The 17,104-nt window shown below is 33.3% G+C and overlaps 2 protein-coding genes across 2 annotated transcripts; both read left to right on the top strand.

Moving 5' to 3' along the window:
- The first annotated feature begins 8,996 nt into the window (after positions 1 to 8,996).
- Positions 8,997 to 16,957, top strand: LOC113862284 (mitochondrial import receptor subunit TOM20-like). The gene is made up of 7 exons (XM_027495373.1): positions 8,997 to 9,095; positions 9,242 to 9,320; positions 9,604 to 9,773; positions 9,871 to 9,918; positions 11,119 to 11,200; positions 13,363 to 13,382; positions 16,838 to 16,957. Exons 1-7 carry the CDS (start codon positions 8,997 to 8,999, stop codon positions 16,955 to 16,957), a joined length of 618 nt encoding a protein of 205 aa, XP_027351174.1.
- Positions 14,322 to 15,038, top strand: LOC113863024. Its single transcript, XM_027496397.1, has 2 exons — positions 14,322 to 14,583; positions 14,663 to 15,038. The coding sequence occupies exons 1-2, from the start codon at positions 14,581 to 14,583 to the stop codon at positions 15,026 to 15,028; spliced, it is 369 nt and encodes a 122-aa protein (XP_027352198.1). The 5' UTR covers positions 14,322 to 14,580; the 3' UTR covers positions 15,029 to 15,038.
- Positions 16,958 to 17,104: the final 147 nt, after the last annotated feature.

Raw genomic sequence — 17,104 nt, 5'->3', positions numbered from 1 at the left:
ATGTTGTGGAAGTATAATTCAAAACTCAAATCGAGGCAGTTTTAGACTGAAGATCTGAAGGAAAGCTTGTCGCTAATTGGGATGGACCTTTTCAGGTTACAACCAGCTTAAACAATAGATCTTATAAGCTCGAGACCCTCGAAGGCAAAGCTATCCTAAGGACCAAGAACATATCTCATCTCAAGCATTATTTCAGCTAAGCAAATGTAAAGTGTAAACTCAGTGCACTCTTTTCCTCACTCAGGATTTTCTCCTCTTAAAAGAACGTGAAAAGAGATTTTTTCGAGAAGGTTTTTAACAAGACACTTCATCAATAAAGAACCTATTTATTCAAAGGATATTCTTATTTTCAATATTCCTTCCTGAGTAACCCATTCTGCTAAGGTTGAATAAATATTCATTCCCAAGTACCCTTACTCGGCTAAGGTTGAATCGATTACTCCCCACCAGATATCCTACTTGGCTAAGAATGAATCATGTCTCCCAAATTACTCGGCAACTGACAACAAAATAGTGTGACTCACGAGTACCTTTCAGCTAGCTCATTAAAATACAAATATCGATATTTTCTCGGATAACATCTCGCTTAAGTTAAAAATTTGATCAATCATCTTATCGTTTGCCAATAGATATTTTCTCGGATAACATCGGATAATTTGATTAATTCTCTGTTAGAAATTGCATGTTACATGTCATTTTAATGAAAGTTGCACTGAATAATACATAAAAAAAAAAATATGATCTAAACTTGTGCATTTCATTCAAACGGGCATAAACAGGCCAATAGGTATTACAAAAATTCAAGTACAAAATTCATTTTAATAACCCCACCCCTGATGACAATCACAAACTATGTTGTCAAATTAAATTATCTTGAATTAGATTTCATACAACAAAAATGAAATTATTAGGGCACAAATAGGAATTGAAATAAGAAGAAAATTAATAAAAAGTAAAAATAGAATAGAGATGGAAAATGGCGCCACAATCACAAGATTCATAAGTAAAAGAATGATCGCCACAAGAGTCTTGACTTCTTGATAAGATCAAAGAAAATTGGCTCTCACAAGAGTGTTCAATCTCAATTTGTGTTCAAAACTAATTAAAAGTGTGTTTACAAGAGCTTATATATGTCTAATACTTATAAACAAATACTAACACAAACCCTAATGGGTTTCTTGTACTAACAAACATAAATTCAAATAAACTAAATAAAATAACAAGATTTTATCCTAAATAAAAACTCAAAATAAGTAATGACTAATATTAAAATAAATAAACTAAACATAATAATTAAATCCTAATGAAACACGTTAGAGTCCAAATTCTCTAAGCATATGTAATTGACCATCTTGAACTTTTCTAACTCCAAATTAAGCTCTATTTCAATTAGCACAACAACAATATTTTCTAAGTCTCTATTTATTCTCTTTGCCCTTGCCCTTGTCATTGGTCCTTGAAATCCTTTCAATGCCTTTAATTCTTTGTCTTCAATGGGCCTTCCTTAATTCTCATCAATCCAGATTCTTCAAGAGAATTTGTCCTCAAATTTGACTCTTTATTACCTACATCAAAAAGAGATAAATCAAATATATTAAAAGTAACATTAACACCATACTTACCTAATAAGTCTACTTTGTATGCATTATCTCCAATCCTCTCTAAGACTTAGAATAATTCATCCCCTCTTATTTGAAGCTTTGACTTTCCTTGCATAGGAAACCTTTTTTGCGCATATGTACCCAAATCCAATCTCTAAGTTCAAATTCTACTTTCTTCCTTCCCTTATTGATATATTTTACTTGTTGTTCCATTTTCTTTTCAATTTGATGTTTTATCTTTCTAATTGGAGGTAGGCAGTAAGATACTTCTTTAGAGAAGACATCTTCAAAATCCTACAGAAGAGAGAAAACACCACTAGGCAAAATATTGTTGGTAAAGGAATCCATAAATTTATTATGAGGACTTTCTTTATACAAAAGTAGACACATTGACCGAGAGGCCACAAAACTTTCCTCACTTCTTTTTCTCTCACAAACAAACTTTCTCCTCTTCTTTCACATTGATTTTTCTCTTCACCTTTCTTTTCACTCTCATATTTCTCACTTGTAAGTGACTTCACTTTTTTCCTTTCCATTTTACGTTTGCCCTCAAACTCACTCTTTTTCTTTTCATTTCTTCTCTCATCTTTTTTCTCTTGCTCTCTTCTTAACTTCATGACTTTTTGATCTTCATGTACTTGACTAGGAGTCATGAGTACTAAAGTAATTGTGCACCCTTTATGTACAAACATAAACTTTTTAGAATGATCATCATGAATAGCTTTCTTGTCAAATTGTCAAGGTCTTCCTAAGAGAATATGACTTGCTTCCATAGGCACTACATCACATAAGACTTCATCCTCATACTTGTCAATAGAAAAAGTAATCAAAACTTGTCTATTAATAACCAACTCTCCTTCATCACTCAACCATTGTAACTTATAGGGCTTAGCGTGAGGAGTAATAGTAAGATTCAATATTTCAACAAGTCTAACATTAGCCACATTGGTACAAATATCATCATTAACAATAAGAGAACAAATATTTCCACGTACCAAACATCTTGAATAGAAAATATTTTCTCTTTGTGTAGTGTCATCCTCTTTAGCTATCTAAACATATGTAATTGACCATATGTAATTGACCATCTTGGGCATTTCTAACTCCAAATTAAGCCCTCTTTCAATTAGGACAACAATGATCTTTTCTAAGTCTCCATTTATTCTCTTTGCCCTTGCCCTTGTCATTAGTTCTTGAAGTTTTTCCAATGCCTTTAAGTCTTTGTCTTCAATGGGCCTTCCTTGATTCTCATAAACGCCCTTGACCTAAAATATGTAGTCTTCTTGACCCTGCTCTTCGGTAGTCTCATCAACCGTTGTATTTTCATTTTGAACTGCATCCCGCATGGTTGCATCTAGCCGAGCCTGACAAGGAGCAAGTGCATCAGCCTCAACATTAGTGGCCACCTCGTCATAACTTAGCAACTTCCCTTGAAAGAAGTCCTTCATTGTGTCGAAGTGGAAAGCAAGAAGAACTTGGCAAAATTCCACTGCCTACTTAACAGCATGTTGAAAGTTTGCCTCATGCTAAGCAATAATTTTCTTTTGGTATTCAAATACAAATGCCTTATGTCAGCATCGACTTTCTCTTTATTGCACCTCTCCCTTGCCAAGGCATTGGCTAGCTCCAGACATTTCACCCTTTGTGCCTCCGCGATAGCAGCAGCCTGATTTTTGGTAGTAAGTAGCTGGTTCTCCAGAAAATGAAGGTGCTCCTTTAGCTGAGCCACTTCAACTTCCATTGCTTTATTAGTGTTGGCTAAATTTAGCCCAACCTCCTTACTTTCTTCCAAAGCTTTTTGCGTTATTGAGACTTGACTTTGGACCTTTCCAAGTTGTAGTAAAGGCTCCAAAGCCAAGTTGTGTGCCATTACCATGGCTCGAGTCTATAACTCGCAATACCATTGCCACCAGGACCTGCTATCTTGTTTATTGACAATAGCTTTTTCAGTATTCGATAGCAGGTCCGGGGAGACGAGTTTGGTAGTCCTAACCCCTTTGGCAAAAAAAATATTTTGTCATAACTACCAAAGGGATTACGACTTGGGATGATAAGTTACCTTAACCTACAGAGGTTTCCATGCAAGCATCTTTTCTTCTGCAGTCTTTATCAGATTCTTTCCCCTTGCCCTTGTCCTTTCTTTTCTTTGGATGCCTTTAGGCAAGAGGAAGATATTGTGGAGGGGGACGTGCTTCGGTTAACTCTGGTACTCAGTCTATTTGAGGGTGTCGATGCTGTTCAGCATAAGTTCCCTCAAGTGCTCGACACCATAACGCTTGATGGTAACTCAAACCAGCTCCTCTTTGCACCATTATATCTACACCGAAAACAATGAATCATATCAATATAACATGGCCAGGAAAACAAAAACAAGAGTCATAAAGCATACCCTCTAAGTCTAAGTGGCGCTTAGAAGATTTTGGCAAAAGGATAAGTGCTCGGGTAGGAAGTTCTCTAGGGAGAGATTTCAAGTAACTCAATGCCGACAGCTCATCCTGAGTAAGCATCTCCTCTGGATAAATATCGTATCGACGAGGTACTCGGGTCTAGTGAAGAGGGAAGAAGGGTCTATCCTCACTATCAAAAAAATACCTTTTGCCGACAACAGGGTCGACGGTTACTTTAAAGTATTTGGTCTTGAAACCCTTGAAAGAAGAGGTATAAGGTTTAAATAGGGGCAACTCAGCCTGCCTTATTAGTGATACCCATCTTGCCTTATCTGAAGGTCGAGTACAAAAAAAATGAAGAAACAAACCTATGTTAGGCTTAATATAATAAAATTTACACAAGATTCTGAACGCCTGTATCGGCACCCACTCGTTCAGATGCAGTTGCATCGATGCGACATTCAAGACCCTCAATACACCTATTTGAAACTCATCAAAAGGAAGCATTATCCCTAATTCCCTAAACATACATTCATATACAAAAAAGATGTTGACCATCTCGGCACCATCACCTAAAAATAAAAGTTCAGGGTCTGCCGAGTCATCTCCTCAACAGACCTTATGGTTATTAGATAGGGGTCCAAAGCATCCCGCAACACTATGTTACATTGATCTACAAAGGTTTGTAGCTACCTGCTTTGTTTGAAGCGCGAGAAGTACGCGGGTACTTCACCGTCCATCTACTAGTAACCAGGAATGGTACAGGGCAAAAACTTGGGCCTTTCCCTAGACAGGCTGGTGTTTGGAAGAAATTCATATGATTCAGAGTCCATCTCTTTGGCATTAGACATCTCGGCCTCATCCCTCGAATGCTTAATGATAGTACTCGGGTTACCCACATTTCCATCACACAGTCTTGGTGAAATATCCCTCATCCTTTCGATTTCAACCGCCTCACTCATATCACCAACTAATTTGGTATTTGGTCCCGACTTATCTGACAAAGAATCCTCCTACTCCATTGAATGATTCATATGTAGAAGATTAAAGAGATAAAAGACAAAGAGGGTAACAGTGAGGCAAACGTATCTTAGACTTCAAAAACCAGAATACTTGAAGCAATCTAAAAGAGTATACCCCTCGGTGCAAAGCAAAAAGTGTACCTAATGCTTGGACCATAACCTTTTTTATAGAGCACAAGGCTTTAGGTATATGAAGGGCCACCCCTCTACTTAATTGTTAGATCTCCTTTTAGATCAACAGTTACAAACATGCAACCTTTCGTTTCATAGCACAAACCTAAGGAAACCCTAAATCGGTAAAACCCTAGTTTTTCTGAAGCTTATGTCATACCTCCTCGGGCTTGGGGGCAAGTGTACTGGATTAAGGCACTGGTCATTCCTATAAAGGAAATCAAGCACCCCCTCGGCCTAACCTACATCGAATGATGTCCATCACCATTCAAAAGCCCTTGTGTCATACCTCCTCGGACTTGGGGGCAAGTGTACTAAATAAGACACTTCGGTCATTTTCATAGGAAAAGGAAATTGATTACCCCTTTAGTCAAGACGAAAGGTACCTATGCCATTTTGGCCTAACCTCAGGACAAACACTTCTCCAATCGTCTTAAAATAAATTAATAAGATAATTAGAGATTAATAATTGATAATCAATAAAAAAAATGTTAATTTAATAAGAAAATCAGAAGGCTAAGATAAGACTGAGTCATGAAACCCATTAGCCCAATATCTTTTCTATAAAAGGAATGTAAAAAGTACAGGTAGGGATGAACTTCAGAATATTAAATAGTATTTATTACCCTAAACTAAACATTGACTTCATCATCAAAGTGCCTTTACAAGTACCCTCCCCCACGTCACAACAGAGAAGAATATGGAATATTCCACAAAGATGTCACGCCAGAGGATAAAAGGAGAGACTGCAGAATACTAGTGTATCATTTAACTGGAACAAAAATTATTTATAATATGATCCCATCAAACAACACTAAACATAAAAGCAATCTCACAACTAATGAGTATTTGCATAACTTAATTATTCATACTTATTTTTAAATTTTGAAATTGACCTAATCATCTAAGTTACAGTAGGTCAACGTAGTCCATATCCAAAAATCCTTTTTTTATATATCACTTTCTTACAATTTTTTATAATATTTGTCAAGTAATCATAACTTATATATAATACATTTTTATTAAAAATCACATGATTATTATTAATAACATTAAATATTGTAATTTTAAAAAACAATTATTATTCAAATTGTGAACTCCTTTCTAAAGCAACAAAATGGTCAAATTCATGACTAGGATTTGTTCTTTTCCCGTGCTACTCATATATTCTATTATATTAAAATGGACATTTATTGAAAATAAAGCTAATGTGTTTATTCTTACGTTCCTCTCTCTATGCAAATTTCTAATGTTGTTCTCAAGGAAGAGTCCTCAAAATGTTATCAAGATCATATGCTTTATAAAAATACTCATAAAAAAACTGAAGAGGAGGGGCTGATTTTTTATTCTTCCTAAAATTTAATTTGGTGATAACAAAAATTAAGATTCAATTTTTTAGATCAAAACATTCAAATATGAAATTTTGAAGTAAAATATTGATAGTTGAGTTTAATTAAGGGCTTAATAACTTTAAAGTGATAAAGTTAGCATGGGGTTTGATTTTAATTAAAGGTAAATTTAGAATGTTATGTAGTAATATTTTGAAAACCAATATGGGAACTAATTCTAATTTGTTTTTTAAATATGTGCAATTTGTTAAAAATTAATTATCTAGTAAATATGATGGAATGGAATATTTTCATATCCCTCCAAATCCTCTGGTATTAGAAGGGAAAAACACAAATGAGAGAAGAGGAATAATTTTCTCATTTATCTTTTCCTCTCTTCCAAATTTTTAAACCGAACTACATAAAATTTTAAAAAAGAAAATCCTCCTCTCCTCTCATTTAATTTGTTTTCCCCAAACAAACACATCATTGATGAATATCATACTTATTAAATTGGTTTACTTATAATTTTAATTCACATATTTTTTTTATTTTAATCCTTACATAGAAAAATCATTTTAGTGTTTATAAGTTTATGATTAAATTCTTACTATTAATCAAATATAGAATATTGTTAAAAGTGGTTCCTATTCTTTAGATTTATATATATATATATATATATATATATATATATATATATATATAATTTTAAAGCCCACACACTTACACGTCATTTTAGTTTTTTGACATATAAAATATTAATCCTTTCATATGACATATTATTACTTTTTATTTTATCTTTATATTAAAAATATACTAACACCATTTTAACTTCAATGAATAATAAAAAATTTATATTTTTTTAATATAAGAATTTAACCTATTAAACTTAAAAGATAAAGTTTAATATTAATGAATTGTAAAATTATTATTATTAACTTTTTAGTTTCATAACAACTTTATGACATGACGTTAAAGATATGTTAAAAGAGATTTCGAAGGAAAGATATATTTTTTAATTTTAAATTAAAAAATTATATATTATTTATGATAATAAATATATTATTAATATATTTATATTTTTTATTTTTTAAAATATAAATTTTAAATATATTTATTTAAAATATAAATTTTACTCTCCTCTCTTTTACTTTTAGGAAATTCCCTTCTCAACAACTCTTAAAAAAATTATTTTATAATAGACGTCTTAAATTTAATAGATATAATTCTTTAACTAATTCAATTTTTATTATAGTTTTTTTTCTTTCCATGACTCACATGTCAAATTCCTTATTTAGTTTGGTAAATTTTTTTTCTTAAAGTTATGACTTTAAATGTTGATAAAAGCGCTTAAAGTAATCTTAATATTAATAATTTTAATGTGTTGATTCAAGACCTGTATATCAATTGGGTTTAGAATATTCATTGTCAATATTAAAAATTGTACTAACATTTTTTCAAAACTTCTTGCTATATTAAATGATTTATCTTAGAGAAGTGAAAGTTATAAAATAATTTATTATTAAATAGATTCTATAAAATTAATTCATCTAATTAATAATAATAATATTACTTTCCACTAACATAATGTTATCATTAGACAAATTCAAAGCTTTTTTTTTTTTTTGCAAAAAATAATATATATATATATATATATATTTATTTATTTATTTTTTTTATTTTTTTTATTTTTATTTTTAGAAGACCCTAGCACACCATAACTAATTTGTTTGTTTATACCTCTCGAATTTGATCCACTCTGCCTCATCAAACTCGTACCCGCCTCGAGGCAAATGAAAACTACCTCTTCGACTCATTCTCTGAATGTCGTGCATTCTCAAGAGCTTCTTGAGCGGTGGACGGTGGACCAAGAGCTTCAATGACGAACAATGCAGCTTGACCTTCACCGTGGGAGCACAACTACGAGCTTGAGAGAGAGGGAGATCGAGAGTGTGCAACGTTCATGAGTTCAGGTAAGAGAGGTGGTTTTCAACTAGCTTAAGGGAGTGCAGGATTGACGAGTTTGAGAGTGAATCAGATTTGAGAGGTCAAATCAAATGAGTCTATGAGATTGGGAAGGAAACATGGATGGAGAGCATGAAAATGAAATTTTGGGATCTATTATAATGTGTTCGTGCTTTTTTTTTTTGTGTGTAGCTGCTACATTACAGTATATACACGTTTGTGTTAAAATATCATTGTTTGTTCTTTACTTACACGTTAGCTTACCCAGTAATAATTAGAAGTCAAACCTATCCACCCATTGGACGACTAGTCAATCCCTCTTCACTGATACGCTACCAGAGGAAGAGAATAGGAGTAAAGATGGGAGTTGTTCTGTTCTGAAGAGCAACCCAAAGACAACCAAAAGTGAATATAGAATAATATAATTGAATAGAGCAGAATACTACACCATTTCTTCATACAAAACCTCTAAACCCTAACCAATTTTTTTCGTAAGAAAATCAGAATCCCGTGTGCGAGTCCATGGATTTGCAGCAGAGCGAATTTGATCGCCTCTTGTTCTTCGAGCATGCACGTAAAACTGCAGAAGCCGCATACGTTGCTAATCCTCTCGATGCTGACGTTAGCTTTCCCCTTCTTCCTTCCTCTTTCGCGTTTTATTCAAAAAATATATATTTTTTTTTAATGAAAATTATTGGGGGAGTGTGGGACTGGGACCTTGTTCAGAATATAAAAATTGTTCACTGTGTAATGTTTGCACTTTGCAGAACTTGACCAGATGGGGTGGAGCTTTATTAGAGTTGTCTCAGTTTCAGACATTTCCCGAATCCAAAAAAATGATACAAGGTTTAATCCTATGGCTATATAAATGTATATGGGTATGCTTAGAGAATTTTAAAAAATAAATAAACTATGCAATGAAATGGATGCTTGTCTGTTGGTCCTTTTTACTGTTGTGGTTATTTTTCTGAGCTTTCAATGAGTATTTTTGGAGTTTTTGAATTCTGACTGTGGGGTGGTGGCTTGATTTGCAGAAGCTGTTTCGAAGTTGTGATTATTTTTCTTAGCTTTCAATGAGTATTTTTGGAGTTCTTGAATTCTTACTGTGGGTTGGTGGCTTAATTTGCAGAAGCTGTTTCGAAGTTGGAGCAGGCACTCTTGGTTAATCCCAGGAAGCATGATACTCTTTGGTGCCTGGGAAATGCTCACACTGCAAATGCATTTTTAATTCCGGACCTTGAGGAGGCAAAAATTTATTTTGATAAAGCTGCTGAATACTTTCAGCAAGCTGTTGATGAGGTGCATTTCAGCTTTGTATTAATATTAGTCTTATCAATGTTTGGGAAGTGTTTTGCTGCTTAAAATAATGTGTAATGGGAATGTTTTGTTTCAATAGGACCCTTTGAATGATTACTATCGCAAGTCCTTGGAAGTGGCTGCTAAGGTATGTTGTGTTTTGTGATGTTTTGGATTTAGTTTTTTGGCTCTTTTTAATGCCTCTTGTGATCTGTTTTGTATATGCAAGTGTGATGACCTTGTGCAATGTAAAATTGGCTGTCACAATTTTGTTCACTTTTGACATAGTTTATTTCCCCTTGATTTTCATCTTTGTCGATGATAATACAGGCAAAACAAGGAAAAGTGGCAAGAGAGATTTTTGGATTGTCAATATTATTTTTTTACATTGTTTATTTGATCAATGATCATGGAACCCTGCAAATATTGTGCTTGTATGACTCACATAAGCTTAATTGCCGAGGAATCTAGTAAAATGATTCTGATATCTGCAAGTTAAGTTTGACAGCATGTGAGAATGTGGTTTCACTCATAGATCATGGAATACAACAGTAAAGCCAGGCATAACTCAATTATGTTGACTTTGGTTCAGAAATTTTGAAAATTTTACTTCTGTGTCATACGATCCTCAACATTGAACTTATATTCCATTGGTGAGTTATAAATAAACTAAATAAAGTCATTGATTGAGAACTTTTCCACTGAAATTTTAATATATCATGTTCTCCCTGTTAAGAAATTCAGTCCTATTTGCTCATTATGGGTGAATGATACGGTATCTGATAGGAGTCAGGGTCCTAGCCCTAATATCATTGTAAATACAAACTCAGACAAGGCCAAGCCTTGGCTGGTTTATTCTAGGAAAAAGAAAGCTGTTAATAATGACAGCTAGCAGTTAGGAGTTGTTTCTCTGTTTCAAGCCCCAGCTATAAATAGCAGCTAGTAGAGTTAGTTAGGGGTCTTTTTTGAAAGTTAGTTTATAAACTTGGCAGAGAAAATTCTCTGAGGAGCATTGCTCCGGGGTACAAGATTGTACACTAAAAAATTCATCAATTCAATAAAGATTTTATAAAGATTGTCTTTTCTTCCCTCTTTTCTTGTGGACATAACAATATCTCTTGAATTTATCTGTTTTACAAAGAATTGGACTACTCAACCCGATGCATTCCTCCTTGTTCTTATTTCAGCTCTATAATCTTTGGTGTTTTTAGTGGCTATCTTTATCCTCAATGTTTTCATTCTTTCTAACATATGAACTTTCTTTTTCATTAAAAAAATTTTTAGTAAGTAGCAATTCGTTCTAAAATTAGCTACTAGACCAGTTCAACTACTAACAACAATTTTTAAGGCTCCTGAATTACATGCAGAAATACACAGACATGGATTTGGTCTGCAGGCAATGGGGACAGCTGCTGGACCTTCTACTTCGAGTACAAAGGTAATACTTTGTTGTCTCTTTCCGGTTATTATTTTGTTACCTATGTTTTTCTTCAATGAAATTGAGTAATTACCTCTTGACATCTTTGAGCCCCTAATGTTTTTTTAAGGGGTTGCAAGTTGTTTTGCACTTAAATTAAGTCCTGTGTTCAAACATTTCTTCATTTATACAAGGTTCTCCCTATTCTTTTATTAAAAAGAAAAGAAAATATCTATTCAATTCTCTCCAATTGCTCACACACTTGTTGACCGGAGTTCATTGTATGTTTGTGCCTCTTGATTGAAAATTGATGGTTTTTGTGCATACATTATTTTATGAGATTAAGAATATTGGAGTAACACTTATAGTGGAAAAGATGATTAAAAACCATTTAAGATGGTTTGGTCACGTGTAAAGAAGACCTTTGGAGGTACTAGTGAAAGGGGTATAGGCAGATCCAAAAAAACTTTAGAAGAAATTATTACAAGTGACATTTTGATTAATCATATTTCTAAAAATTTAGTTTTTGACTGAGCTCAATTGCGTTGTGTGATCCATGTAACCAACTTCACCTAGTAGGAGGATAAGACTTGGATGTTGTTGTTGTAATTCATATTTTATTATGAAGAATCACTAACTTAAGTTTCCAGATCTTTAGATCAAGTGATTGCAGCCACAAATGGAAGTCAGTCAAGCTTGGTTGCAAGTGGCTCATGGCTCAATTTAATAGCAATTCATTGAGCTGCACTCACAATCTAATGAGTTGAGAACGAGCTTTTGTCTTCATATGTTTGACTCATTAGCTTGTGAGTTAGCTTTCTTTCTCTCTCTATATATATTGCTCTGAGTTTTATATATATTTAGATATACACATGTATTTGATTTTTCCTTTTGTATTAGTAACAATTGTACGGTCCTCTATTTTCTAACCTGTCTATTAGTTCTCGATCAATGTAAACTCTAATAGTAACTGAACAATTTCATTGAAAAAGGGAGATGTTTGCCTTAAGAAAATATTTTTATTGATGATTGGAATGTACAGCAATTGTTTGAAATTATTTTGAGGCATTTTTTGCCTAATTTAGACTGTTCGGTAATTGTCCTGATATTTGTCGGGAACACTCCTACAGTCTGACAAACTAGGAACTGTTAATGTCTATTTAATTTATTTAATTAATGAAAACTTTTTCAGAAATAAAAAACATTTATAAAATTATTTTCAAGGAAATTTCAATTTCTGAAATTTATTTCATCAGTTTTGTAAATAGTGCAGGTCAGAATTCTACTAATAGATAAAATTTTTGGAGTAGAATCATCTGCATTTTGAGACCCCTAGAGATATTTAATAATATTGAATTGCAGATAAAAACCGTTTTTGAGTCGAGTTTGGACTAAGAATCCAGAGAATCTCTTGATGTGACTAGTCATCACTGATGTGACAACTAATCATTCATTCTCATGATGTGTTGTTGTGTTAGCATTTTTTGCAAAATCCACTTTAAATCTTAGCCATTTACCTTCCTTGTAAGGATTGAATTTGAGCCATTGATCTTGGATGTAAGGAATTAATATTGGACCCTTAGATCTATTTCACCTTTTCCAAGACTTACAAAATTCCAAAATTTTCCCTTTTCTCCCTCTTTGGCCATGCCACTCTTTTCCTCTCTCCATATCATTTTTTTTCTCCTTCTCTCACTTGGCCGGAATTACACCACTGTCTCTCCCTCCCTCACTTAGCTCATCTTTTTCACACTTTCCTCTCCTTTTGGCTGTGACAAGTTCTCCTCCTTTCCTCCTCCATTTTTGTTTTCTTCTTCACCCTTTGGCAACCTTTCTCAAACTCCTCTTTGGCTTGAGAAAGCTTTGTGTGTGAGCTTGAAAGAAAAACTCCCTTAAAGACATTTTGGACGTCCTTAGAGAGTTTGAAGGAAGTTATTTTTGAAGCTTGTTGGGCATCACATTTGAGCAAGGAGAAGAACATTCTTGGAGCTTTCATTCTACCTCTCTCACTCCCTTTTTCTTACACAACATAACAAGGTACAAAGGGAGGTTGTTTTTCACATTTTGATAGTTTTTCTTAACTAGGAATGAAGTCCTACCTTGGAGACTCCTTGTCGGTGGTCATAGGGAGTAAAAATAGGTGATTTTGGGGCTATTATATGTCCATTTCAAGAGGAAAAGGAGCACAAACCCGGGTAATAAAAGAAAAAGAAAAGACCTGAGATAAAGGTACAACAAAAAACTTGAAATTACATGCCTAGGTTAAAAAAAAAATGTCCGTCTCAACTAGCCTAAAGCTAGTTATACTTGAGGGGGAGTCTTAAGATATAAGTCTCACATTGGTGGTTTAGCAATATATCAAAGAGTATATAAGCTAGAGGTCTTGTATTAAAATTGCCGAAGGCATTTTAGATAAAGAGGTTCCTCAAACTTGTAGCCCATATACTTTCCCTCACTATTGAATCGAGCTCATATTGAAATTCTAATACATAGTGTGCTGTTCACTTTCTAACCACGTGAGAAAATTATAAGATTTGAGTGGTGAGTGTATACTCCATAAAAAACCAAGGTGCTAAGAGTTCTAAGGTTGCATGTGCATTTTGGAAAAGAAAGCATGTTTTTGGGGTCAAAATGCTTTTAAACTCTTTAATTACTTTTGAAGTGGGGAAACAAGGATTTTGTAACTAAACTATGCATAAAATTTCCATCTTTATAGCTTTTAAATTAGAAAATTTAAATGTATGCTTATGCACCTACTATATTGGCCACTAAGTTACATAATACATACTTTGATTTTTCAAGAAAGGCATTTTGCCTATGTAGTATCAATAACCTAGTCAACCTATTTATTTTGAAGAGATTTTGTAAAAATAAATGGTTATGGGATATATATATACACACACACACACAAACACACACATACCTACATTGTTTATGTGAGAAAACATTCCCTTAGTACCTATAAAGTGGACATTGGATGTGAGCTTTATAGACTTGTGGATATAGTCACGTGAACTTAGTGAATGTATCAGAGTTCATGGAGAGTCTTAAGTAAGGCAAGCACATTGGTTGAGAATAATTGGACGTCTAGGGACTATGCTTCAGATTTTGAAGCTGATTTTGAAGTTAAGCGTGGATTATATGAGTGTTTAAAAAGAATGGTAGAAAACATGGATGAAGTGAATAAGATTGATGGTCAATTGGAGTATTTCAAAGCTAAAAAAAGGATATTTTGGTACAAAATTAGCAATTATTGGAATGAAAGTGAAAATTCCAGCACAATGGTGGGAATCTTATGGTGTAGAACATCGAGAGTTACAAAAATTTGTCATTCGTGTATTGAACTTGACATGCAGCTCATCTGGTTGTGAACGTAATTGAAGTGCTTTTGAAATGGTAAGTTGTTTCTTAAAATTACCAAATGGATTACTTTAATTATTATGTTAAATTATTAATTAATTATGTTGATATTTAGGTTCACACCAAGAAAAGAAATTGTTTAAAGCAAAAAATGATGAATGATGTTATATATGTCATTGCAAACTCAAAATTAGGCAATATTATCAAGAGGAGGAAAGAGCCTAATTTTGACGTTGAAGATGTTGCTTCTGATGATGATTGGATTGTAGAGGAGGAGAATGAGCTAATATCAGATATGAATTTAGATGAGAATTTGATTCAAGATGGAGAAGCAAGCAGTGGTGTTGATAGTGCAAGTACACCTATGGATGATTTGGACCTTCCACCTGCTGATGATGATGAGTCTAATGTGGATGATATTGATAAACATGACTATATAGAAGATGATTATCCTGATTGGGGCTTGCAAAATTTATTGTAATAGATTAGTACTAGTTTGACTAATTATGTGTATTGGATTTAGAATCTATGACTTTTAAGTTATATTTAATTAAATTATGTGATTTAGATGTTAATTTTTTTATGTATGTTATTTTTTATGCTTATACATATGTTTAAGTATAGTTTTACATGTGTGGTAGGATCTTACGATCCCACGATTTATGATTTTTGACCTCCTTCCCGATCCTAGGTAAGATCCAGATCTTGACAACATTGCTTCTGACTTCTTAGACATTTCATCCCAAATGATATTAGTATTACCTTGTGCTTCCCAATTACCTTCTACTAATTGTTTTCTAAAATTCAACTGTTTATCACCTTTAAGTAGTTAACACTTGATTTTTTGGTCAATTGAATTCTTTGTTTACCAATTTAAAAACAAACACCAAGAACTAAGACTATGTTGTGTAGTAAGACTCTCTTTTGAAATCACTTTGCAATCATTGTAAATTCTTCTATCTAGACTGTGTACAAAAAAGACATTGATTTGTGACCTTAAGATCCCACTTTTATAAGTGATAAGATGATGCTCCTATTTCTTAAAATAAGTGTTCATAATCATGAAGTCATATATAAATCAAGAATAAATTATATATCTCATGTAACTCTTCAAAATCAAAATCACCATGAACCCTTATAAGCCTCACAACCAACATGATTGTAAAGATATGAATGACAAAAAAAAAAAAGAACTAACTACAGTCACTGTTGGTTTTGCTTGTTGCTCAATTTGTCTGCTACTGAGAATAGGGTGTGGACCTTGGATTATTTTTGGGAGTTCTCTTGCTTCTTTCTACATTTTCTTACTCCTACCCCAAATTTTCAAAATTTCTTCGTGACAAACATATTTGGAACTCCACAGCTCCCTCTGAAATCAAGTATTTTATTTGAACTAAAGTACTTGACAGGATTGACAATATGTGTTGTATATTTCTTGATATCTCATGTTTCTTTCTCAGAGACAGTAAGCCACCTATTTTTACATTGAATGACTTAAAAGTCGCTAACTACTATTGGAATTATCTTTTCTAGTTCTAGGTTACCAGAGAGCCCTGGGTTTATATTGTAACTTGCAGTAGTTTTGGGGGATTTGTCATAAAGGCTGTGGTGAAAACATGGAGAAAAAACTTTTTTTGGCAGTCTGATGGGATGGAATTACTCTTTTGACTTTTCTTTGGTGTTTTACTTGTGGTTGCTTCATGGGAGTTGCTATCTTGAATAGGTAGAGGTTGAACTAATGTTATTGAATTTGCTCGACATCCCTGTGAATCATGTATCAGATTTGCTGTGTCACATGCTGATATTCCATAAAAAGTAGTCTTGTAATATAACCACAAACTGTAACTATGGATTGGACCACTATTGCCTTTTTTCCCCTATGTATATAATATTTCTTGTTTTGGAGAATTCCTAATTCTCTGCCAAGTTGTATTCACCTTTTTTCTCTCCAAATAAAATTTCCTTTTCCATTTGCCAAACCCAACAAACTCAACCTTTGTTCTATCATTTTGATATCGGTAATCATTCTATCTGATTTTGGTTGGGCCTTGGACTGTTGTTTCTTATGCCTGCATTTTGGGCAGCAAACCTTAAACTTGTCTTTCATTTCTTTTCTGACATTTAAAAAGATGGTGAACTTGTTTGCATGGCAGCATAATGTAATCCCCATATTCTTGTGTCAAAAAACTAAATAAGTCAAAATTGAAAATGATATGCAATGAAGAGAGAAACCGTTATCTTCATCATTGAGTTCTGTCCATTTTGCCTAAGATTTTTGTTATTTTTTCAGACTAAAAAGAAGAGCAGTGACCTAAAGTATGACATATTTGGATGGATAGTTCTGGCTGTGGGCATTGTTGCATGGTTGGGGTTCGCAAAATCACAAATGCCACCACCTCCTCCCGGATGAGTGAAGCTTTGGATTTGATGCTTGGTTATTTGTCGACTAAACATGGATCAAAGCAGCTGATCTTTATGGAAATTACTTTGACGTTTTTGCAGTGTAACCATTACTTTATCTATCATATGAAATTCTATTTATTAACTAATCACCATT

The sequence above is a fragment of the Abrus precatorius genome, unplaced genomic scaffold (assembly GCF_003935025.1).
Source record: "Abrus precatorius isolate BTA unplaced genomic scaffold, Abrus_2018 Scaffold3, whole genome shotgun sequence".
NCBI lineage: Eukaryota > Viridiplantae > Streptophyta > Magnoliopsida > Fabales > Fabaceae > Abrus > Abrus precatorius.
Note: the sequence above shows the minus strand (reverse complement) of the source record. Positions and strands in the feature narration are given on the sequence as shown.